The 24,784-nt window shown below is 37.0% G+C and overlaps 1 protein-coding gene and 1 pseudogene across 1 annotated transcript; one reads left to right on the top strand and one right to left on the bottom strand.

The window, feature by feature from the left end:
• Positions 1–9,827, top strand: part of LOC133857474 (receptor-like protein kinase HSL1) — a 17,173-nt pseudogene extending 7,346 nt beyond the window's left edge.
• A 4,101-nt stretch (positions 9,828–13,928) lies between these two features.
• On the bottom strand, positions 13,929–17,629 carry LOC133857473 (receptor-like protein kinase HSL1). The gene is made up of 3 exons (XM_062292745.1): positions 16,037–17,629; positions 14,636–15,748; positions 13,929–14,518 (listed from the first exon to the last, which is right to left on the bottom strand). The coding sequence occupies exons 1-3, from the start codon at positions 17,595–17,597 to the stop codon at positions 13,929–13,931; spliced, it is 3,264 nt and encodes a 1,087-aa protein (XP_062148729.1). The 5' UTR covers positions 17,598–17,629.
• Positions 17,630–24,784: the final 7,155 nt, after the last annotated feature.

Here is a 24,784-nt window from a genome sequence, read left to right as displayed (position 1 = left end):
TAAACCCTAAACCCTTACAAACCCTAACCCTAAACCCTTAAAAACAAAAAATAAAATAATCCTACACGTTTATACTGTAAGACGTATGATTTGTCTTGTCCTCTTAACCCTATACAGAGAAATATGGACAAGTCTTGGATGTTAGCACCTAGGGGTACGACGGTATAACGACGGGTGTAGGGCGTTTGTGGCATTTGCCGTTAGTAACTGTACGGCCGTCGATGGAAAAATTTACTGCCCTTGCAAGCATTGTCGAAATAACCAGCGTCACACTCCAGATTACGTTCTTGCCCACCTGACTGGAGGTAGGGGGATGAATCCGGGATACAATTTGTGGTATATGCACGGTGAGACTACGACTGGGTCCGTTATTCCTGGTCAGTGTTCGAGTTATCACAGTGGCACAGATACCGCTGCCTGTAGCACTGAACATGGTGAAGTCACAGAACAGGAGGGTGTCGCAGTGGAATAGGATGATAACATGCACGCCATGTTGCGTGACGCCTTCGGCGTGCACGATGTTCCTGAAGCCGTCAGTACTCTTCCGCAACAAGTTGATGAAGATACCTCTTGCGGGGACGCATTGAAGTACCAAGAGCTGTTAAAGACCGCCGAAAAGCCCCTTCACCCTGGTACAAAGCATAGTAAATTGAGTGCTACTGTACATATGTACAATTTGAAGTGCGTTGGAGGTATTAGTAACAAGATTTTTTCAGACATTCTCGAATTTATCAATCAGTTGTTGCCTCCTTGCGATGAGGCGAAAAGTTTCTAAGTGGCATGGGTCTGGGGTATGAGAAGATTCCGGCGTGCCGTAATGACTGTATGTTATTCTGGAAAGACAATAAAGAATTAAATTCATGTACCGTATGTGGAGAGTCTAAGTGGAGGGCTAATACACATGTAGATGATGATGGTGAGATCATATCAGCGAGAAAAAAACGCCCGGTGAAGATCTTGAGGTGGTTTCCACTCATCCCACGGTTGCAGAGGTTATTCATGTCTGAGCATACTGCGCCCCATATGAGATGGCATGCAGAAGGCCACATTAGGGATGGCATATTGAGGCACCCAGCCGACGGTGAGGCATGGAGATCGTTTGACATTTTACATCCAGATTTTATGGCAGAGAATAGGAACGTCCGGCTTGGTTTGACAGCAGATGGATTTAATCCATTTGGGAACATGAGCACATCCCACAGCACATGGCCCGTAATGCTTGTGCCGTACAATTTGCCACCTTGGATGTGCATGAAATAGTCGTCCTTCATCCTGTCCCTGGTTATCCCTGGACCGAGCTCACCAGGTATGGATATTGATGTTTACCTTCTGCCATTTATTGATGAGTTGCTTAAACTGTGGAATGTAGGGGTACGAACATTCGATGCTTCAAAGAAGGAAAATTTTATTATGCGATCCCAGTTGATGTGGACAATAAACGACTTGTCAGCGTATGCAGATTTATCTGGTTGGCCTAACAGGGGTGCGAAGACATGCCCTTGCTGTATGCAATCGACACGTTCTATACGCTTAAAGAACGGATGTAAATTTTGCTATATGGGGCACAGGAGATACTTGCCGCCTGAACATCTGTGGCCGCTGAACAGGAGAACATTTGACGGTACTGAAGAATTTGACAGCGCGCCGATTGTGCCATGCGGAGACGAGATCCTCCAACAGTTGGACGGAGTTGCGTTTGGGGATGAGACCGCGGGTAAGAAGAAGAAACGGAAGAAGCGGAAGAAGGGTGCAGGGAGTTCCGATGTTATATGGAAAAAGAAAAGTATATTTTTCGGATTGCCGTATTGGAAAGACAATTTGCTTCGGCAAAATCTTGATGTTATGCACATAGAGAAAAATGTCATGGACAATATACTTGGCACTATTTTGGATATAAAAGGGAAAACGAAGGACAACTTGGCAGCTCGGCTGGACTTGTAGGAAATGGGGTTGAGACCTAAGTTGCATCCGTTCACGGCCGCCAATGGTAAAACATATATTCCCGCTGCCTGTCACACCATGTCTAGAGAGGACAAAGAAAATTTTCTGAAGGTTCTTCGAAATGTGAGGGTCCCGGACGGATACGCCTCGAACATTTCACGATGTGTTCGACTCAAGGACCGTACAATTTCCGGCTTGAAGAGCCATGATAGCCACATACTGATGCAACAGCTTCTCCCAATTGCACTGCGTAAGTCATTGCCTGATAAAGTTGTTAGACCTCTTGTGGAGATTTCTGCATTTTTTAGAGACATATGCTCAACAAAGCTATCACAAGAAGATATGGACCGACTGCAGGGTGACGTCTGTATCACTTTGTGCAAGCTAGAACAGATATTCTCTCCAGGGTTTTTTACCAGCATGGTCCACTTGGTCGTGCATCTTGTGCGCAAGTGTAGACTCGGTGGACCCGTGCAGTATAGATGGATGTACCCGGCAGAGAGGTAAAATTCGGCGTAATATGTATATATATATTTCGATTTAATTGTAACCCTAATTGACGACAATTAAATTGTCGTGTATCTGTGTACACCAGGAGTCTTAGGAATTTCAAGTCTAATGTGCGAAATAAAGCGGCTCCTGAGGGGTGCATTGCGGAGGGGTACATAGCGACCGAGCTGGTAACGTTCTGTTCAAGGTATCTGAATAACGCACCAACATTCCACAACAGACCTCAGAGAAATCCTGATGGATCCAAGGGGGCGGGCACGCGTGTTACTCTGAACTGGTTGATAATGCACCAGATTCATCGTTATATTGTGTTCAACTCTGAAGAGTTTCACAATTTGCGGACGTAAGTAGTGTTTATATATTTAACAGAATTCGAATAAAAATATTAATAACAATTACTACATAATTGTATATGCTGAATGTAGAATGCACAAAGACGCGCTTAGGCGATCATGCACTAGAGGTCGCATTACAGAGGCTCTTATTGAAGCACAACATCATGAGCAGTTCTGCGAATGGTACCGTGCATATGTAAGGAAATAGTTGTAATTTTGAAATTGGATAAATTTATGCGGGTTCAATACAATTACCCAATGTGATGTTTAATATTTGTAATTATAACATAGGTCGATGGCCTTGACGATCAACGTAGGGAGGAATTGGGCCACAACTTGGTTATGCGTTGTAGAAGGCTGAAGGAGACAGCGGTCAAGTACAACAGGTACGTGGTAAATGGGAAATTGTTTCGTACGCTTGCCCATGATGTGGGAAGGAGGACTCAGAACAGCGGCTTATGTGTTCCTACCGTTGAAGGCGAAACGTACTACGGGCAGTTAACCGATATAGTTGAGGTCGAGTACTATGACAGGACTACGTACGTCCTATTTAAGTGCAATTGGGCAGACCCCACGATGGACAGAGGATTCACAATAGACGAGTATGGCCTAGTGTTTGTCAACTTCAATCACCTCGTCCACAGGGGAGAACTGATTCAGGACGAGCCGTACGTGCTTACATCTCAGGTGGATCAAGTATTCTACGTCGAAGATGGAAGGAACCCAAATTGGGTTTGTGCGGTTAGGACCAAACCACGCAACGTGTACGACGTTGACCAGGGGGATGGGAGTAATGAGGATGGTACAACCTACCATGAGTGCGTACCGCTCGTACTAGCCACTGATGACCTACCCGATACGAATGATGAATTCGAGTACGACAGGCCCGACATTGATCCGATTGAAGCTCCCGTGATACAATGATTGATGTATTTGTTGTGAGTATAATTAGCTCGAACTCAACACACTTGACTGATATATATATTGTTTGTACAATTCGCTTGAACTCAATACGAATTTTTATTATTTGCATAAATTTCGTTGTATAATTTGCATATTCATTAAAAATATATTAAAAAAGATATTCTAATTAATTTGTCTACATTTATTCACAGGTATTGATGGACCAGAGACCCCCTCCTTATGCATATCGGGCACCTTGCCCACCCGTGCCCCCCATGACCATGCCCACTGATTCGACGGCATTATATACTGTGGCGTGGCCACACCACCCAGACGGGGCTTATAGACCATTGTTGCCGGGTATGGTGGCTGTGCCCACGTCAGATCACGGGCAGACCAGTACAGCTGGACCTTGCAGCTCTCCATTGTCGGAGCTGCCGACATTATCTCAGATAGGGTTCACCCAACCGAGTAACGTCTATCGATGGTGGGTGCGAGAGGGGATGGGGTCACAGGGTTATGCGCCACACTTTTCGTATATGTATAGTGTACCGTCGACGTATAACCCTGATAGTGAGACGCAGGATGGTAGATTTCCACTGTCACAGACCGGGGAGATGCAGATGCCGGCTGTGGGGTTGGGACAGATACCGGCACACCTGGCGATTCAGGGCCAGATTTTGGGGGCGAGACAGATGCCAGCATAGGGGGCGAGTCAGGGCCCGGGGCATGTAGAGAGCCAGATGCCTTTATCTGGTGAGAGCCAGGTGCCACTTTTCGATGAGAGTCAGATGCCAGATGTGGGGGGGAGACAGAGTACCCATGAGGAGGACGTTGCGATGTTGGGTACCGATCAGTTGGCCCCCAGTATCCCCCAGGATATGGATTCAGATGATGATCAGCAGCCTCCACCAGCCGGAAGGGTTGGCGAGGAGGTTGCAGGCGACCCAGCACATAGGGATTGAGCAGATTCAGTTGATGGGTAAGTACATATTTAGACATCCTTAAAACTCATATTATGTTACCAAAATATTTTTTTTTGTTTGGAAAAAAAATAACTATTTGATTACAATTTGTTTATATATATATATATATATACATATATATATAACCAATTAAATGTTGAATATTTTTTTCATTAGGGTACAACCCAGACGGGACCATTTATTATGAGGTGATTGACGACCCAGCGAGAAACTGGGTGCTCCCGAGGGGAAAGAAGGTTGTATTGCAGTACAATGCTGCTATACAACCTGTAGGACGAGCCTGCAATCGTTTTCGGCGGGCTGAGGGCAAGCTGATCAGGAGTGGGTCCTACATACACATGCGGGACGAACGAGCGAGGGTAAATAAGCAGATTAAGCAGGCAATGTGGGACGCGCTGATGGTATGTTTATGAATATAATTTAATTATTTATTTGAATTAAACTTGAGATTAATGTTTTTCATGTTTTTTTTAAACCTATAATGCTTTGATTGAATGTGCAGGAGGAGTTCTATCTACCTGTATCAGTAGACGCGCGCAGGGCACAACAGGAGGCGTGGAATGATATTGGCCGTAAGCACCGCTCGTGGAAGTCGAGGTTCAAAACCAAACTATGTATTGGAGACGGTGACACGCCCGAGAGTATCCATGCGAGAATGCCGGACAATTTTTTTGAGGAGTATGATGCAACAGATGTAGAGTTCCTGCTGAGAAATTGGTGCAGAGAGCATAAAATCGTATATAGGCAAAAAAATTGTCAACTATTTTTTAATAACAGTTCATTTAATTTTAGTTTTAATTTAAGTGTGTCAATGCTTACATTTTTATTTTCATCTTCAATGCGTAGGCAACTTCTAAACAGATGAAGAGGCTGCTGGAGCGGAATGACCTTCCCCATTGTGCGGGATTTAAAAGTTATGCCAGATTTAATCACGAGGAGGTATGAAAATATATATGTTTATGTTTTTAATATTTGTTGGTAATTGTTTTTCTTTTTCTTTATACTATTTTTATCGCTATCTGTTTGTTATATATGTCAACTGCATGACGACAGACATGTACATCTGGCACGCCCCCCACTCGCGCCGCGTCGTTCGTGAAGACCCACACAAGGAAGGACGGCACTTACGTGAATGAACGTACACGGGTCCTATGCGTATGCTACTGATTTAATTTACTAATATTTTTAAATTATGTGTGATATGTCATTATTCAATATATGACTTTTTCATGTTGACGACGTACAGGAGAGGATGACGCAGAGTTTATCCAGTGATCCAGCCGCCACGCAAAGCGTCTCCGCAGACACGATGCGTTGGGCACCGAACGATGCTTACGAACAGGCGGTTGGGAGGCCTGAGTATGCAGGGAGGGTTCGGCAGGTTGGGCCGAACGTCACACCTGTTTGAGGGACATGTTTCTCATATAGGCCTCGGTCACAGGGGGGGACCATCTCAGGGCACGTCTCGGGATTGGGCCGAACAGTCTCGGAAGATGGAAGAGATCCAAGCGGAGCTACAGGCTGAGCGAGCGAGGAATGACCGGTTGGAGCAGCACGTGCAACAGTTCGACGGCATAGAGCAGCGCATGTGATAGTTTGAGGTCTTCATGTCCTCTATGGGAGTATCAGCACCATGTCTTGGTAATCAGTCTTCACCTGCACACGTAGGTAGTACGTCGTCCATTAGTAGTGCATCTGCAGGTATGATTTATATTGTGTATAGGACAAAATTAATTTCAATTTGTTTTCATTACCCCTTTAATTTTGCAAGTAATATTATATACTTTAATTGTCTATATTATTTGCAAGTAATTTGACAACGGTTGGTACGTTGTCGCCTGTTGGACGACAGCTGAGTCAGCACTCCACTGTCGCTACACCTTCGCCCGCTACACCATTCATTGCGCAGCAATCGCCGGTTGGCGAGAACACGCCTGGGACGGTACCTCGTGATTTGCAGGGATGCCCTTCAGATTTGTAGATATTTTGTGTAATTATTTTTTGTTCGTAAATATTTGCTTGTTAACGAATATGTTATTAACTATTGGTTTATGTAATATGATTTCGTACTGTTTTTGGGTAAAATAAATATTGCGTTATTTGTGGTCGGAAATTACAAAACTTGAAAAAAAAAAAAAAAAATTAATTAATTAATTAATTAATTAACCCAAATAAATTTTAAAAAACAATAACAAAATTATATTTAAAAAAAAAATCCAAATTCAGTTTTTTATTTAAATAAAATTTAAATTTAATTATTTAATTGTATTTTTAATTAAAAATAAAAAACTGAATTTGAATTTTTAATTTTTAATTGAATTATTTAATTGTATTTAATTATTTATTAAATAATTAAATAAAAATTTTAATTAAATAAAAAACTGAATTTGGATTTTTTTAAAAAAAAAAAATTCAATTTGACACGTGTATTGGAATACACGTGTCAAATTGTGAGACGCGTGTCAAAATGAACGTGTCCAACTGTTTGACACGTGTACGACACTGTACACGCGTCAAACTGCACGTGGCAAATTGAAGTGATTTTCGTAGTGATCCATCGGGCAATTAACAGAGTTGAGATCACTTCAGCTTTTCGCGTGTCAGTTTAACGGTTCTTTCCCGCTAGAAATTGGCAAATTGTCCAATCTCGAACGACTAGAATTGGCCTACATAACGAGAATCACAACAACGTTGCCTTCAGAGTTCACAAGGCTGAAGAAACTGAAGTATCTTTGGGTGGCAAGCTCCAATTTGGTAGGAGAAATCCCAGACACGATTGGAGAAATGGTGGCACTGGAGCATTTGGATTTGTCGAGGAACAATCTGAGGGGGAAAATCCCAAGCGGTTTGTTTATGCCGAAGAATTTGAATAAAGTGTTCCTTTACAAAAACAAATTGTCTGGTGAGATTCCTCGGGTGGTTGAAGCTTTAAATATAGACGTTGTTGATCTCTCAGAGAATAACTTGACCGGAACAATACCCGATGATTTCGGAAGACTCACCAAATTGTCGGGTTTGAGTTTGTTTCTCAATCAATTATCTGGAAAAATTCCAGATAGCATAGGTTGTCTTCCGGAGTTGATAAATTTTAATTTGTTTAGCAACAATTTATCAGGTACTCTACCTCCAGACCTTGGGCGGTATTCTATGCTTGAAGAGTTTCAGGTATCATCTAATAAGCTTACTGGACAGCTGCTACAACACTTATGTGATAATGGAAGGTTGGTAGGAGTGATAGCTTTCAATAACGACCTTAGTGGTGAACTACCCCAGCCGCTTGGAAATTGCAACAATTTGATAATTCTTAATGTTCATAATAATAGGTTTTCGGGGAATGTTTCTAGTGGCCTATGGACATTATTGAATTTGAGCATCTTGATGTTAAGCAACAATTCATTTACAGGTGAGCTTCCTGAGAGATTGTCATGGAATTTTTCTCGATTAGAGATTAATCATAATAGGTTTTCGGGTAAAATTCCAACGGGAGTGTCTTCTTGGAAGAATTTGGTGTATCTCGAGGCCAGCAATAACCTCTTAAATGGTACAATTCCTCGAGAATTAACAGCTCTTCCTCTTTTAATAACTCTTTTTCTTGATCATAATCAACTCTCAGGCTCCCTTCCATCAGATTTTTTATCATGGAAATCGCTAAATATGCTAAACCTTAGCCGAAATGCAATCTCTGGACAAATTCCAGAGGCATTTGGTTCTTTACCAGGACTTACTGATTTGGACCTCTCAGAAAACCAACTGTTTGGTGAAATTCCACGAGAACTTGGCCTCCTGAAGCTCACTTCACTCAATCTCTCTTCGAATCATTTGACTGGGAGGATACCAAGTGAATTCGAAAATGATGCATATGCCAGCAGCTTCTTGAACAATCCTCGTATCTGTGCTAATAGGCCGTTACTTAACATTGCCCAATGCAATTCCGAACCCCAAAATTCAAGCAAAATTTCATCCAAATTATCTGGTTGGATTATTATTATAGGTTTGGTTACCGCAATTCTACTTGGTTTGCTGACTTCATTTTTCGTGGTTGGACAGTATAAGAAGAGAGAGCATGGATCTTCGGATGTGGAATTAATTCTAACATCGCCGTGGGAGCTTACTTCATTCCAGAGGCTAAATTTTACAGAATCTGACATTTTGTTAGGAATCAGAGAAAATAACATGATTGGTTCTGGTGAATCAGGAAAGGTATACCGTGTTGCTGTTAATTCTTCAAGTGATATTGTTGCTGTTAAGAGGATATGGAACAAAAAGCCAGAACAAAAGCTTGAAAAAGAATTTCTTACAGAACTTAACATACTGAGTTCAATTGAACATTCCAACATTGTGAAGTTGTACTGCTGTATCTCCAGTACTGAGGATTCAAAACTTCTTGTCTACGAGTATTTGGAAAATCGTAGCTTGGATCTATGGCTGCATAGGAAGAGTAGTGGAGCATCAACTATCTCAGGTTCAGTCCAACATGTCGTCCTAGATTGGCCTAAGAGGTTACAGATAGCAGTTGGGGCTGCTCGGGGGCTCTCCTATATGCACCATGACTGCTCACCACCCATTGTTCATCGAGATGTGAAGTCAAGCAACATCCTTTTAGATTCTGAGTTTAATGCAAAAATCGCTGATTTTGGTCTAGCCAAGATGTCAGATGTGGCCGGCTCTTTCGGCTGTATAGCTCCAGGTGTGTGACATCAAATTTCCCAAGTTTCATTTTGATAATTATGATGTTGGTTTGTCTCCTTTTTCCATCGGCAGGATTTTTATTTTATTTTTTTTATTGTCGTGAACTTGAACTACTGTAGAGTATTCTCACACGACACGATTCTATGAGAAGATTGACGTTTATAACTTTGGGGTTATCCTTCTGGAGCTTGCAACTGGAAGAAAAGCTTGTGATGGTGACGAACACACATCCCTTGTTGAATGGGCATGGCAACGGCTTAACTATGCCGGGCCTATAGTTGATTCCTTAGATGAGGAGGTGAAGGAATGCCGTTACTGGAATGAAATGTGTTGTGTCTTCAAACTTGGAATCAGCTGTACACGTAAACTGCCTTCTACCAGGCCGTCCAAGAAAGAGGTTCTGAAGATTTTGCTCGGATGCAACCAACCGTCGATTATGGAGAGAAGAATGCTGCAACTTTGACATCCACTACTGTTTGATGCTTTTTCAATCAAATGCAACGCGGAAAACGTCCGTACGTTCAACATGTTGTACGAGGGCTTTTTTGTTGTTGTTATCTTAAACCATTATCAATAAAATTAACTATTTCAAGTAGTACTTTACGTGTATCAAAACATTTAAAAAATTTAAATTTTTTTTATTGAAAGCACAATTTATCAGTTTTAGCGGCAAATTAAGTTTAATTGTTCAAAGTTTACTTATTTGTTATTTGCAATACTTTTGCTTGTTCTTGAAGATTTTTGTATTGGATCTTCTTTGTGATCTTGCTCTCGAACGAGTCGACCCTTGCATTTGTAACCCGTTCAAACAAAGCCTATCTAGGGTTGATAAGTAAGGTTTTTTTTCGGATGAAAAAGAGAGTGGTAAAGTTTTTATTCAAAGTAATGTTAGAAGTCTTTTTTATATCTTTTTTGTGTCCCTATAAAAATGATTTGATTTTTAAACGCTAGAAGTTTTCATTCAAAGTAATGATTTGACTTTTAATCTTCTTTATTAATTAATAGAAAAGACGAAAGATAATTTTGGTTTTTCAATAATCAAAATAAAGTTATTTTTGAAATATTTTGATCAAATTTAATTTTTCATCCAACATAACGGTCAAGACTGATGAAAGGAACTAAGTTACAATAAATTAACATTTTGAAAAACCAAAATATAACACTTGTCATTTCATAATGCTGTATGAAAAATGAGTGTTTGTTGAAAAGGCTAAATTATATTGAACTTTTTTATTATTTATTTTTTAAATTTCGTGTGGGGTGGGAAGAAGGAAAAGCAATCTGCCATTAAAATATAATATTAAAAGGCGTATAGACCGGGTCAAGTCAAGTCAAGTCCTGACTTTGGTTGGGTTGTTGTGGAAAATTGTCGTGGAAAAAGTAGTATTCATGATCATGTTTTTAATTGCTGATTGGGGTTGTTGTGCGTCCCATATCTATTTAAGATAATGATGTGTATTATATTGAAGATTCGGTGATAGACAAGGAGTGTACCTCATCATCCATCAACGAAGATGCACAAGATCAAAGTAAATTTGAATCTAACACTGATCTTTGAGTATTATATCTTCGTAAGTGGATGTAGATAGTGTTGGAGATGAGAGGTGAACTCCTTGCCTATTCAAATTATTCAAATTTACTATAATCTTTGAGTATCTTCGTTGGTGGATGATGAGGTGGATCACTGAGTCTTCAATAATGTGCAACGTATCTCTTTTCAAACCCAGTATTATAAAAATTTGAAATAAAAAATCCAAGATCGTTCGAAACCTCTTCAACTGGAAAGATATGAACAATAAAGGCAGCAAGCTCAGGATTTGACTTGAATTCTTGAAAAGAAATATCACTCTAGTGTTAGCCAACCGCATGGAATTTATCAATTATTAAAAAAATAAATAAATTACAATTACAATTACAATTACAATTACGAGTACAAGACTTACTAAACCTTTGAAATAATTAAAGAACCTGACTTATACCCGCCAACGATTTGATTGTCTACTAATGCAATAGTTCCAAAAGGTCTTTCTTCTATAGAATTTTCTATACAACTCAAAACTTTGATGGCCGAAAGTTTTTCTGTGGTTTAATGAGTATCAAGAGAAGGTTTGTGTTTGAGTTTAGGCTTGGAAAGGTAAAACTAAATAGAAAAATATGGAAGGTAAAAATTAATTTTGAAGATCGAGTTCATCTTGTTGAAAAATATAAAAATTTAAAAGGTACTTTAAAATTTTGGGGGCTAGTGCCTCAACCTAAAAGGTGCATGGTATCACCTCTACCTCCGCATCTTATGAACTAAAATAATATGTGGCTAGTTTGATCGAGTTTGTCCGAATGAAACTTAGGATTTTTAAATATCGCATCACTTCGATCGAACAATCGAGGCTTTAGATTTTAGCACATCTCCAATCAAATGAGGTGTGGACGACCTTAATTATGATCGACCAACTCAAATTTTAGTATTGAAACACATGATGCACTTATTCATTCGAACGAGTTGCGATCAAAGCTTCCTAAACTTCAATTCTATAATTTTCTTAAACCGCACGCACTTGACACCAACTCAACCCAAAACCAAAACCTTATAACTCAACTACATCAAGCTGTTGTACGTTTGGTCCGGCACTAGTAATCTTTGGAAATAATTCCACAAGTGTTTATTTTGGAAGGTTTTGGGGATCCCTAGCTACGGGGAGGGTCTTGCCAATAGGCTTCTTCTAGTGAGATAAACTAATCATTTTCATGATGCCATGTTAATTGGCATCAAGAAAGAAGAAAATCCACTCAATTCAATCTTCTGTTCTAAATATGTTTTTATTTCGAAGGGTACGGTGTAGAATATGACAAATTGGACTCAACACTCAAATAAAGGTTTGAAAACCAATTCTTTCCCAATGCTTGACTAGTTAACTTTTTTTAACAACAATTACACTCGTGCATGAAGATTAATTATTGTCAGTTGTTATGTTAATACATGTATTTTCAGTTCTTAATTAATTAGGGTATATATGTCTAATCATATTTTGCTTAATTAGTGGGTAGTTATAACTCTGGCTTTTAGATTTAGTTCTCGTTTGGTTTCTGGTTAGTTGATTCTTGATTTGGGTGTTGTTTGTATTTTGTTGTGGTTGGTGCAGCTTTTTAGCCCTATTTTCAATGACTCCTGCATGCTGTTGTGCCGAGAGATATCGGCACCGTTTGGTAACCCTCTACTCTCCTTCAAGTAGAAATAGTTATCTCTTGAAAATGGAATAGCTCTAAAGATCATTTTCTCAACAAAAAAATCTTTTTTTTTTTTATATGATTTTTAGAATTATGGTATTGTAATCATTTCTATATTGATACTAAACGAATGAATAGAAATGGTCATCTTATTTTAACTTTTTGTATTTTTTTATGGGGGAGAGAAACGTGAAAATTGACTGGAAATGTATTAATCCAAACAAAAATTTGACTGGAAAAGTGGTGAAGCAAACGTGTTCCAGCTAAAAGTGCGTGGAATTGAGGAGTCTTCCACCAATTTTTGTCGAACTTCCATGTTTCCACAAAGGCTTCCGTCCTAGTCCATCCCAAGTGTCTCTTTCATCGCTTAGACACAAAAATAAGTGATCTCTTTCCTTTGAATGTTCAATGCCACCTTTCCTGTTGTTCACGTTATTTTAGGCAGAGTGTAAATGTAGCTGATAATAATTGGTTGCATATGCTATCTACACGTATTTATTATTTTCATGTGCGGATGCGGTTAGTAAAAGTAATCGTTCGCATAACAGTTTTTACTTTTTAGGGTATGCGGATGAAGTTATTAACCGCATCTACATACCTTTTATATATAATATATATTATATATATTTAATTAAATTCAGTAAAATGACGTTTTGGTGTTACCTCATATGCAGATAGCAGTTTTTCAATATGTTTTTCCTTTACTCACTATAAATAAATGGTGCAGAAAGTTAAATAATGTATGAGATAAAAATTTTATGACAAAGTGATTAGCAAGTGTGATATGAATAATAGTGTTGACCGTACTATCTTTTTCTTTTACTAATCTTCCAAACCGTCATCTTTGATCTTTTGTTTAAGTGCCCCTCTTCAACTATTTCTATTCTTTAGCCTCAAAATTAATATTATCAGGACAAATCAATAATTCATCTTTGCACCGAAAATCAATGCCTACTATGACCAATAAATTCTGCCAAATTCAGAGAAAAATTCTTTTTATGCATCGATTCCAAATGGAAAAAATAATCTTCATACGAAAGTCTTTGTGAATGTTCCTTTTTTCTTTTTTTTCTTTTTTAAATAAGTACTACGGAAGGAACAAATTACAGGAAATAAGAAACAGACAAACAAAAACAAAGTAATAATTGAAAAACCCAATCAAGACAGACAACTAGCATCTTAAATCACTAGTGAAAAAGAGATATGTTTAAACTTAGAGAAAAAAAAAAAAAGAATTACAAAAATATTTTAAATGGCACTGAAATATCTGTCATTAATTCAGTATCTGATAATTCAACTACTGATTTTCCTGCGTCACTCCAGTACCATCGCCCACTTGAATTTAATCGAGGTCATCATATTCCTCCGAGTGAATATTTAGGTTGCTTTGGTTGGAGGGGATGTGGTGGGTAGCACCGATGTTCAGGTACCAACTTAGGTCCCGAGATTGTGCCGCGGCAGCAGTGTCGGCTGTGGGATTGAGCCCATCAGCTTGATAGGTTTGATCAAACCTGTGGCAGCAGACCAAAGCTGTGTGACCCAATCTGCCACATACTTGACAGGTGGGCCTTCGGCCAGATCTACTGTGCGGTTCATTTTGACCTGAAGAGCCACGATTTGGAGCTGGGTTTGGTCGGAGCAGATTCTTCAAAACCTCTTTCATGGACGGCCTTTTAGATGGATTCGTACACGTACACAAGATTCCAAGTTTGAAGACGAAGCACATTTCATCCAAGTTGCAGGGTTTCCTAACCTCCTCGTCCAAGACATCAACTATAGTCTTGCTGTCCTGAATCTGTCGCCATGCCCATTGGACAAGTGATGTGTTTTCATCACCATCATAAGCTTTTCTTCCGGTTGTCAGTTCCAGAAGGACAACCCCAAAGCTATAAACGTCAATCTTCTTGTTAACTCTTCCCGTTTGAGCATACTCTGGCGTTCAAGTTAACAACAAACAACAAACACCAAACTTCAACTCCTACTGATGGAAAAAATGGAGAAACAAACACCATAATCAAAATAGAACTTAGAAATTATTATTTCACACACCTGGAGCTATGTAGCCGAAAGAGCCAGCCACAGTTGACGTTGTAGCAGATTCTCTGTGTCTGATTAACATCTTGGCAAGACCAAAATCAGCGAGTTTTGCATTAAACTCAGAATCTAAAAGAATGTTGCTTGACTTCACATCTCGATGAACAATGGGTTGTAAGCAGTCATGGTGCATATAGGACAGTCCATGGGCAACACCAACTGCTATCTGCAACCTCTTAGGCCAATCCAGGTTGACTTGTTGGACTGAATCTGAGAAAGTTGATGCTCCACTCTTCCTATGCAGCCATAGATCCAAGCTACCATTTTCCAAATACTCGTAGACAAGAAATTTTGAATCCTCACTGGAGATAAAACAGAGCAACTTCACTATCTTGGAATGTCGTATGGAACTCAATGTTTTAACTTCTGCAAGAAATTGTTTCTCAAGCTTCTGTTCTAGCATTCCACTATTCCAAATCCTCTTCACAGCAACAATATCACACGAAGGATTCACAGCAACAATATCACGCGAAGGATTCACAGCAACAATATCACGTGAAGGATTCACTGCAACACGGTATACCATCCCTGATCCACCACGGCCTATCACGTTATTTTCTGTCATTCCTGACATAATGTCTGATCCCGTAAAATTCAGCCTGTGGAATGAGGTGAGCTCCCAAGTCAAATCCAATCCTTGCTTTCTTCTCATGAAAATCCTGATCACGAAGAATAAAGCTAGTAGAAGTGTTGCTATCACCGAACATATTATCAAAACAAGAAATCGAACCAAAATTTTGCTTGATTTGGAATTGCATTTGTCAATGTTTACTGATGAGCTATAAGCACAAAGACCGGGATTGTTCAAGAAGCTTCCTGCATATATATCATTATCGAATTCAATTGGGATCCTCCCAGTCAAATGATTGGAAGAGAGATTGAGAAAACCTACTGTTAGGCGGCCAAGTTGCAATGGAATTTCGCCAGACAGTTGGTTTTCTGACAAGTCCAAATCAGTAAGGCCTGCTAATGAACCAAATTCTTCTGGAATTTGTCCAGAGAATGCATTTCTGGAAAGGTTTAGGGTAGTCAGCGATTTCCATGAAAGAATATTTGAAGGAAGAGAGCCTGAGAGTCTATTATGATCAAGCAAAAGGGTAGTTAAATAAGGAAGAGCTGTTATTTCTTGAGAAATAGTGCCATTTAGGAGGTTATTACTAACGTTGAGAACCTCCAAATTCCTCCAAGATGACACTCCTATCGGAATCTTACCCGAGAGTTGGTTGTTAGCAAGCAAAAGAGAAGTTAATTGAGGAAGAGCTGCTATTTCTTGAGGAATTGTGCCATCTAAGAGGTTATTACTAGCGTCGAGAACCTTCAAATTCCTCCAGGAAAAAATTTCTGTCGGAATTTTACCCGAGAGTTTGTTGTTAGCAAGCAAAAGAGTAGTTAAGTTAGGAAGAGCTGTTATTTCTTGAGGAATTGTGCCATCTAAGAGGTTATTACTAGCGTCGAAAATCACCAAATTCCTCAAGGAAGACACTCCCGCCGGAATTTTACCCGAAAACCTGTTATGACTGATCTCTAATCGAGAAAGATTGCGTGACAATCTCTCAGGAAGCTCATCACCTGTAAAAGAATTGTTGCTTAACATCAAGATGCTCAAACTCAATAATGTCCATAAGCCACTGGGAACATTCCCAGAAAACCTATTATTATGAACATTAAGAATTATTAAATTGTTGCAATTTCCAAGCGACTGGGGCAGTTCACCACTGAGGTCGTTGTTGAAAGCTACCACTCCTACCAACCTTCCATTATCACCCAAGTGTTGTGGCAGCTGGCCAGAAAGTCTATTGGAAGACACTTGAAACTCTTCAAGCATAGAATACCGCCCAAAGTCTGGAGGTAGAGTACCTGATAAATTGTTGTTAAACAAATTAAAATTTATCAACCCTGGAAGACAGCCTATGCTATCTGGAATTTTTCCAGATAATTGATTGATAAACAAAGCCAAACCCGATAGTTTGGTTAGTCTTCCAAAGTCATCGGGTATTGTCCCGGTCAAGTAATTCTCGGAGAGATCAATAACATCTATGTTTGAAGCCTGAACCACCTGAGGAATCTCTCCGGACAAATTATTTTTGTAAAGGTACATTATACTCAAATTCTTCAGCATAAACAAACCGCTTGGGATTTTCCCGCCTAGATTGTTCCTTGACAAATCCAAATGCTCAAGTGCCGCCATTTTTTCAATCTTTTCTGGGATTTCTCCTACCAAATTGGAGCTTGTCACCCAAAGATACTTCAGTTTCTTCAACTTTGTGAACTCTGAAGGCAACCTTGCTGGCATGATCGTCGTCATCCAGGCCAATTCTAGTCGTTCGAGATTGGACAAGTTGCCAATTTCTGGCGGGAAAGAACCGTTAAACTGACATGCGAAAAGCTGAAGTGACCTCAGCTCTGTTAACCGCCCGATGGATGCTGGGATGTTTCCGGAGAAGATGTTGGCTCCAAGGTTGAGCAGGCGAAGCTGAGCCATGCGGTTAATGTCATCAGGGACTGTGCCGGCGAAGTTGTTCTGCGACAGGTCGAGGTATTGGAGATTGGAGCAGTTGTAGAGAGGTCGTGGGAACTCATTTGAGGTCATATAGTTTAATGAAAGGTCAAGGGTTGTGAGGTTGTTGAGGTCACAGATGAAGGGTGGGACTGTTCCGGTGATATTCATGTTTTGGAGGGATAGTCCGGTGACTGATGAGCCATCGGTACTGCAGTTGATCTCTGGCCAGATACAGTGGGAGGAGTTTGATGAGGTCCAATGGCTGAGGGACAGGGGGTTTTGCCAGTGTTGCTTTAGCTTCAGTAGAACTGCGTGCTCTTGATCATGGAGCTGATCAGAGGTTGCATGGCTGAAGAGGAGAAGGAAGAGGCTTGTGTAGAAAGAGAGTTTGATGCATTTTTTGGTTGTTTTCGTCATTTGGAGGTTGAGTTCGTTACTTCTTTTCTGAACTCGATCTGGTCCCAATGATGCGATCTGAAGCGCTTGAAAGTTGAAACCATATATATATAAAGACGTTAGACGTTGAAACCAATCGTCAATAATCAAACGTGAAACTTGGACAAGAAAGAAAATTATATTCATCACTTTGAGACTTTATGCTAAAAAGACATTAAATGTGGGACCTATGCATGTTGCATGTAACCCGTGGGGAGAATGACTTATACCCACACCCAAAAGCGTTTTTATTAAAATTCTCCCACCCTTTAATTTAGTTTGCGGTGTGAATAGAATAGAAAAACAAAACAAATAAAAAGAAACAAAGATGCAGAGAATCGTAAAAAAAAAAAAGAATAAGAAGAGAATGGGTTTAAAGTAAAGTGAAAAAAGAAATTAAATAGTCTTGTACGGGTGTGAAAAAGGAAAAGGAAAAGGCAAAAAGGGCGATTGAGGAAAAAGACTAAGTTGGGTTAGGTGTGATATAATAAAGGACCTACAGAATAGGCAAAAGTGAAAATTTTACTTTTAAGAATTTTATTGTTTAAAGAATATATATTTTATTATATTAGGTATTGATATTTAATTAATTTATTTTTATGTACTAGTGACATAGACCGACGTGTGGTAAATCTCCGTAGTAGTGGTAAATGAATTTAAGATAAGTAGAACTTATTAATCAAGGATTTTATAAAAATATTACGCTTAAAAATAAAGATTTTCAAAATGAAATGTATTTTGGTGTATATACATGAGCATATGTCTTATTGTCATTGATTCTCAAAGTAAATGAAATTTTTTGAATAAATCATGCAAATAGTGAGTTGAACTATATTTTGATACTGATTATACGTAATATTATATTTGATATAGTGGTGTCATTGTGTAATTTATGTGAAATCTTATAAATGCGAATTGCATTGATTGATCTGGAAAGGCATTGGGTTACCAATGTGACATATGAGAATTCTATGATGAGATATGACATTGTAGTTTCAGAAGGTGAAAATTGGCACCTTATGTATAATTTTCTGAATGATTCAGTTTATCTGTGAACATTTTGATTATGATTTGAAAACTCCCTGTAACATAGTGAGATTTATAAGCTCGGTACCGAAGCTAGTCTTTATATAAGGGCGTCGAGCGTTAGATCCTAAATTTGGGGATCCTGCAACCATGTGTGCTTTGGAGGGGAGACAACATGGCAATCGATCATGGGTAAATCTCTCATTATATGGGCGTGGACCCATGGCTAAAGAATCCAAGGAGGGTCGCTTCTTTTTGTTCGAGAAGAGGTCTAAGTCCTAATACGGGGACCACACAACCCAGTCAAATGGGATGAAAATATTTGACAACGAGTGTATGACATTTGGGATATAGTTTTTAATATATTTAAATCATTGCATTATTTTATTTATTATAGTTTCGAACGTATAATCCTGAATGAACTGGCCTTGTGTACACTTATACTTTTATTTATTCTTAAAATTCTTCTAGAAAATAACGTTTAAAAATATATTTGTACTATATATGAGTAATGATTCTTGCACAATTTTAACTATTTTTTTTTTTTTTATCAAAATTTATTTTCTTATATGTGAGCCCTAAATATTCAATGGTTGGTTTTAAAAAAAAGTTGTTAGAGTTGTGCAAGAAACATTACTCTTGTATTATACATACATTTCGTAAAATTCTTTTGAAAACTTTTTTTTTTATTCTCAATTTCAAATATTATAAAGAGCAGGCTCATGTACACAAAATATTAATGTCATGGTATGTAACTAATGTAAGTAAATGCATGCAAATGGTATCTCTGCCGCTAAAAAGATTTACTCAATATACATGTAAAAATAAATTTAATACTTCAGCTGGTAGGAGGATTAATTAACTCACAAGTTTGGCTTAAACCTTTGCTAACATTTTATACAGATGAATCCGACGTTAATTATCTCAGTTTCAGCCATTCATTACATGAATGGTTGTATACGAGTCATGTCCACAAGGATAGGAGAAAGTGTTAAAAAAAAAAAAAAAATTAAAAAACAAATCTAAAAAATGGGATAGTTTGATTGGTCCGACCACCCATCAACTATCATGTAATGTGATGGCCATGATATTGGTAATGAAATATAAAAGATTGATGAATAATAAAATAGACATAAAAATTTTACGTGATTCGGTTTATGACTTATATGTATAATATATATAAAGTCTTCTTCACTTGATAAATTTACAATACAAAGAGTCTGTATTTATAGGGAGGTGGAGAGAATACAATTAAATATAGTATGGGAGATCAAATTAAATCAGATTTAATTGGATTCAAATTTGATTTAATTTGACTGATTACAATAAATTACAATTAATGTTAAAATCAAATCTCACAATATGTTTTAACAAAACACTTGCAAGAAGAATTTGAATTTGTGATACATCAAAACTATTTAAGTTAATGGACAAAATTTGATCGTAAGAAGTCAATTGTTTTTTTTTTTTCTTCTTTTTTTTGGGCATATACTTAAGGAACTTCTGATTTTATTTTGATACTAATTACAAATAAAGTAAATCGTTGACCAATTTTATATTTTTTTTTTAAAAAAAAAAAAGAAAAAGCTATAAATACGTGGTAGTATTCTATCACTTTAAAATAAATAAATAATCAATCTAGTTCATCCATTCACAACGGTTTTCACGTCCACGACCACTTGCACAATTATTGATTGAGGATATGTACGTTGAATTCGAAATCTCTCTTTTTTGGGTTGTGATATATGTACGATTAGTGCATAATTAAAGCACAACTTTAAAATATATTGGGTTGTGATTTATACATATGGGTTCTCTCAATGAATCTTGAAGTTATACATTAAATGTGCACTAATTGCATTTTTAGCATTTCCTTTTTCAAAAAGATTTGTCCATGAAATTTCTTTCGTATTTGGCTTGCCTTTACAGTGGGGTCTATCTTCATATGAGGGGTTGTTGTGCACTTGTTATGATTGTGCAATGCAAAAATTTTCTTTTGTTTTTTTTTTTTTTTTGTAATTTAATTTTCCTTGATCGTACAACCTTTATTATCACGTCAAGCGTGCTGCTTTCTAGTAATAGTACAATTGAAAAAAAAAAAAGAAGTTATTTTGGATTTTGAGATTCTTTTCTTAACATACTCCGTTGACGTGTGTTCAATTCATCGTAAGATTTTTTTACAAAGCAAATATTAAAATCGAGGGCCTCTCTCTTACCGGGGAAGTTAAGAGCATCTTCCGGTAATAATAGTTAAAATAATAATTGAAAAAGTACAATTATTTACTTTAATTATTATTTTTTCTATATTCTTTTTAATAAATTCTCTGTTCTACATTTTACTTGCACTTAAATATTATTTTTTATTATATTTTTGCCAACACTCAATAAAAGAGAAAATATTAAATTTTCACACATTCTTTGAGCTAAACCGTAGGAATGTTGCACCAGTTCAACATTCTAGCAAAATAACACAATTTATGAAAGCAAAGCAACCAAAAACAAAGAAATTGATCTTCTTCTTCTTTTTTTTACAAAAAAAAACAATACAAAAAGGAAAACAAAGCTACTAGAAACATACAATAAGACTAATAATTCTTAGGATTGACCATGCAATTGCCACGTGTGCTTGATAAGGTCAGGTTGCAGCTGAGAATGAGTTTGACCGTCTCTAATGTTCACATGTCTTTCAATGAACTCTAGAAATTCAGGGGTATGCTCGTAAAAAATTTGTACATAGAGAGTTTCATCGATTTGTTCATATTCAATGTCACTAGCATCGTTAGTATTTTGTTCGTTTTCAATAATCATGTTATGCATTATTATGCACGCTTTTATAATGAAAAATAGGTGGGAGAGAGATAGGGATACATGAATATCATATTGTTTTAATTTTAATTTTTCTCAATATTTTATTAGTTATAGAATGAATAATGAATAGGCTATACTGTAATGACAAATTTCTTACAAATTCTTTTGTGAGAAATTTTCTTTAAACTGACTTCTAATAGTAACATATGTCTCATGTAAGAGGGACACATGACAATTTATTAGATTGGGTTCTCAATTTTGAGGAAATTTTTGTCCAATTTGTATAATTTTTAGTATATATATTTTTTTATTTAAAAATCGTTCTTATCGTCTTTTTTTCTCTTAAAATTAACTATTTCAACTTCAAGTAGTACTTTACGTGTATCAAAACATTTTTATTTTTTTATTTTTTATTTTATTGAAAGCACAATTTATTAGTTTTAGTGGCAAAATTTAATTGTTTAAAGTTTACTTTCTTGTTCTCGAATGATTCACCCCTTACATTCGCAACCTGCTCAAATAAAACCATTTTAGGGTTGAGGGGTAGGGTTTTTTTCGAGGAAAAAGAGAGTGGTGAGGTTTTCATTCATAGTAATGTTAGAAGTATTTTTTATATCATTTTAGTGTTTCTCTAAAAATGATTTGGCTGGCTTTTAAAATTATCATTATATCAAAATTTAATAGTGATCTATCACAAATCAAAAATTTCAAAGTTATAATTTAATTTTGAAGAAATACAAGAGAAACATAGAGAGAACTTATAGCGTTACTCTTTCCGTAGGAGTTTAGAATTTTAATATAATTAAAACGGCCTAGCTACCTAAAAAGCCTAGCTAATTAACATACGTAATAATTAGTATTACGGATGATCACATGACACGTGTCGGTGAAAGGTAAAATATATAATTTAGAGCTTAATTAGGTTTTAAATTTTAATGAAGAAACGAAACTAAAGAACTAGGTTTAAGAGAAGCCATTAAAAAAAAGTAAGGTATGCTACATGCATGATGCATGGGAGCAAGAGGGTGATTACCTAGCGATGAAGTAGTGTTTAGGGATTAAGAAATTTAATCACGACTAATATATAATGCAATATAATAAATTTCAGGCAAGCACATGACATAGGTACGTTGAAGGTTTAACGAGGATGTAGACGAAAGTGTAAGTAAAAAAACTTATTGACCGACATCTAGTAAATTGTTTTACATCCCATATGATATACCATGAAGTACTGCTCTGCATACTTTATTAGTGATAATCAGTCATGTGAATTTAAATATGTTCATGTATTATAGAACTGTATATTACATAAGTTGGAAGGAAATGAATTTTAAAAAGAAAAAGGAATTTTGAAATAAATGAGGTTTTAAAGGAAATAAGTTAATTTAAAAGGAAAAGAAAAGTTTTGTGAAATGAAAAAAAAAAAAAAAAGATAAAAGGTTTTTTTTTTTCCATGATCCTAAAAGTTGAGTGGGAGTTATTAAATACTCAACAACCTTGCGGTTAAATGAGGGTAATACGCTTAACAAACTCAACTGTTAAGTGAGAGTTATTACGCTTAACAAACCTAATATTAAGTGAGAGTTAAGATTTGGCCCTTCAAATTGCTAATCTATTACAACTTAACCCATTTCATCAGTCTTAACCGTTATGTTGGATGAAAAATCAAATTTAAATAAAATATTTCGAAAATACCCTTATTTTGACCATTGAAAAACCAAAATTACTCTTTTTCGTTATTAATTAGTAGAAAAAAGATGAAGGGTAATTTTAATTTTTCAATAATCAAAATAAGGCTATATTTAAAATATTTTGATTAAATTTAATTTTTTATTTAACATAATAGTCAAAACTGACAAAATGACCTAAGTTACAACAAATTGATAGTTTGGATGTTTAAAATGTGACATTTGTTGGTGCTTTATGAAAAATTAGTGTTAGCATTGGGAAGGTTAAATTGTATTTAATTTTTTTATTATTATTTTCGTCTGGGTAGGTAGAGGGAAAAGCAATCTGGCATTAAAATATAATATTAATATATATATATATATATTTTTAAAAGGCGTATAGACCGGGTCAAGTCAAGTCGTGACTTTTGGTTGGAAAAAGTAGTGTTGATTGGGGTTGTTGTGCGTCACATATCTATTTATGGAGGAATGCTAGACATCATCCCCTTGTCCTCCTTTTATCCTTCTAAAATTGATGTGTCTCTTAAAATTACCATTGAATCAAAATTCAATTGTAATCTATCATAAATTCAATGGTGATTTTAAGAGCCACATCAATTTTGGGGGGACAAAAGGAAGACAAGGGGATGATGTGTAGCATTACTCCTATTTATGATATGCAACGTGTCTCTTTTGAAACCCACTAGTAAAAAAACATTTGAAAAAAAGAAAAAAAAAATCATAACAATCGGTCAATACTTTAAAAGAATTTGAAATAAAGAACCTGACAATGCCCAACAATCATTTGTTTGTCCACTAATGTACTAGTTTTAAAACTCTTACTTTTTTTTTTTTTCTTTTTTTTAATAGTACTTTTTTAATAGGGATAATTGCACCGTTGATCTCTGTGGTATACCATAATTATTTTTCACTCCCTATGGTTTAAAAAGTTCATGGGAGGTCCTCGTGATATGCAATAATGACAAATTGATCCCTGGCGTCAAATTCTGTTAAAATTTTTAATAGAGTCCGTTAAATGCTACGTCAATGCCACGTGTCGCCAATAAGATGGTGACACGTGTCTACCATAATAAAAAAATATAAATTTATTAAAAGATAAATAAAAATACTTATTTTTTTATAAAAAAAATTCAAAAAAAATCAAAAACAAAAAAAAAAAAAAAAGCTGAAGGGGTGGCCCAGCCACCCCTTTGGGGGTGGCCTGGCCGCGCGCCACCCCCAGTGGCTGCAGGGGGTGGCGCGCGGCCACCCCCAAGGCCCAGGGGGTGGCCCGAAACCCCAGGCGGCCTCTGGGGGTGGCCACGCGCCACCCCCGGCGGCCTCTTGGGGTGGCGCGCGGCCACCCCCATTTTTGTTTTTTTCTTTTTTCTTTTTTAAAAAAAAAAAAATAAGTATTTTTTATTTATTTTTTAATAAATTTATATTATTTTATTAAAATTAGACATGTCAGCGCCACGTGTCACCAATAAGATGACGACACGTGGCGCTAACGTGGCATTTGACGGAATCTGTTAAAAATTTTAACAGAATTTGACGCCAGGGATCAATTTGTAATTATTGCATATCACGAGGACCTCTTATGAACTTTTTAAACCATAGGGAGTGAAAAATAATTATGGTATACCACAGGGACCAACGGTGCAATTA

Source organism: Alnus glutinosa, chromosome 14 (genome assembly GCF_958979055.1).
Source record: "Alnus glutinosa chromosome 14, dhAlnGlut1.1, whole genome shotgun sequence".
Classification (NCBI taxonomy): domain Eukaryota; kingdom Viridiplantae; phylum Streptophyta; class Magnoliopsida; order Fagales; family Betulaceae; genus Alnus; species Alnus glutinosa.
Note: the sequence above shows the minus strand (reverse complement) of the source record. Positions and strands in the feature narration are given on the sequence as shown.

Excerpts from the sequence above, each read along its gene's own strand:
- LOC133857473 (XM_062292745.1), bottom strand. The coding sequence starts at position 17,597 with ATGACGAAAACAACCAAAAAATGCATCAAACTCTCTTTCTACACAAGC. Across the intron at positions 15,749-16,036 it reads TGCTAACAACAAACTCTCGG|GCTCTCTTCCTTCAAATATT; the intron begins GTAAAATTCCGA and ends ATAGACTCTCAG. Across the intron at positions 14,519-14,635 it reads TTTCGGCTACATAGCTCCAG|AGTATGCTCAAACGGGAAGA; the intron begins GTGTGTGAAATA and ends CTTGAACGCCAG.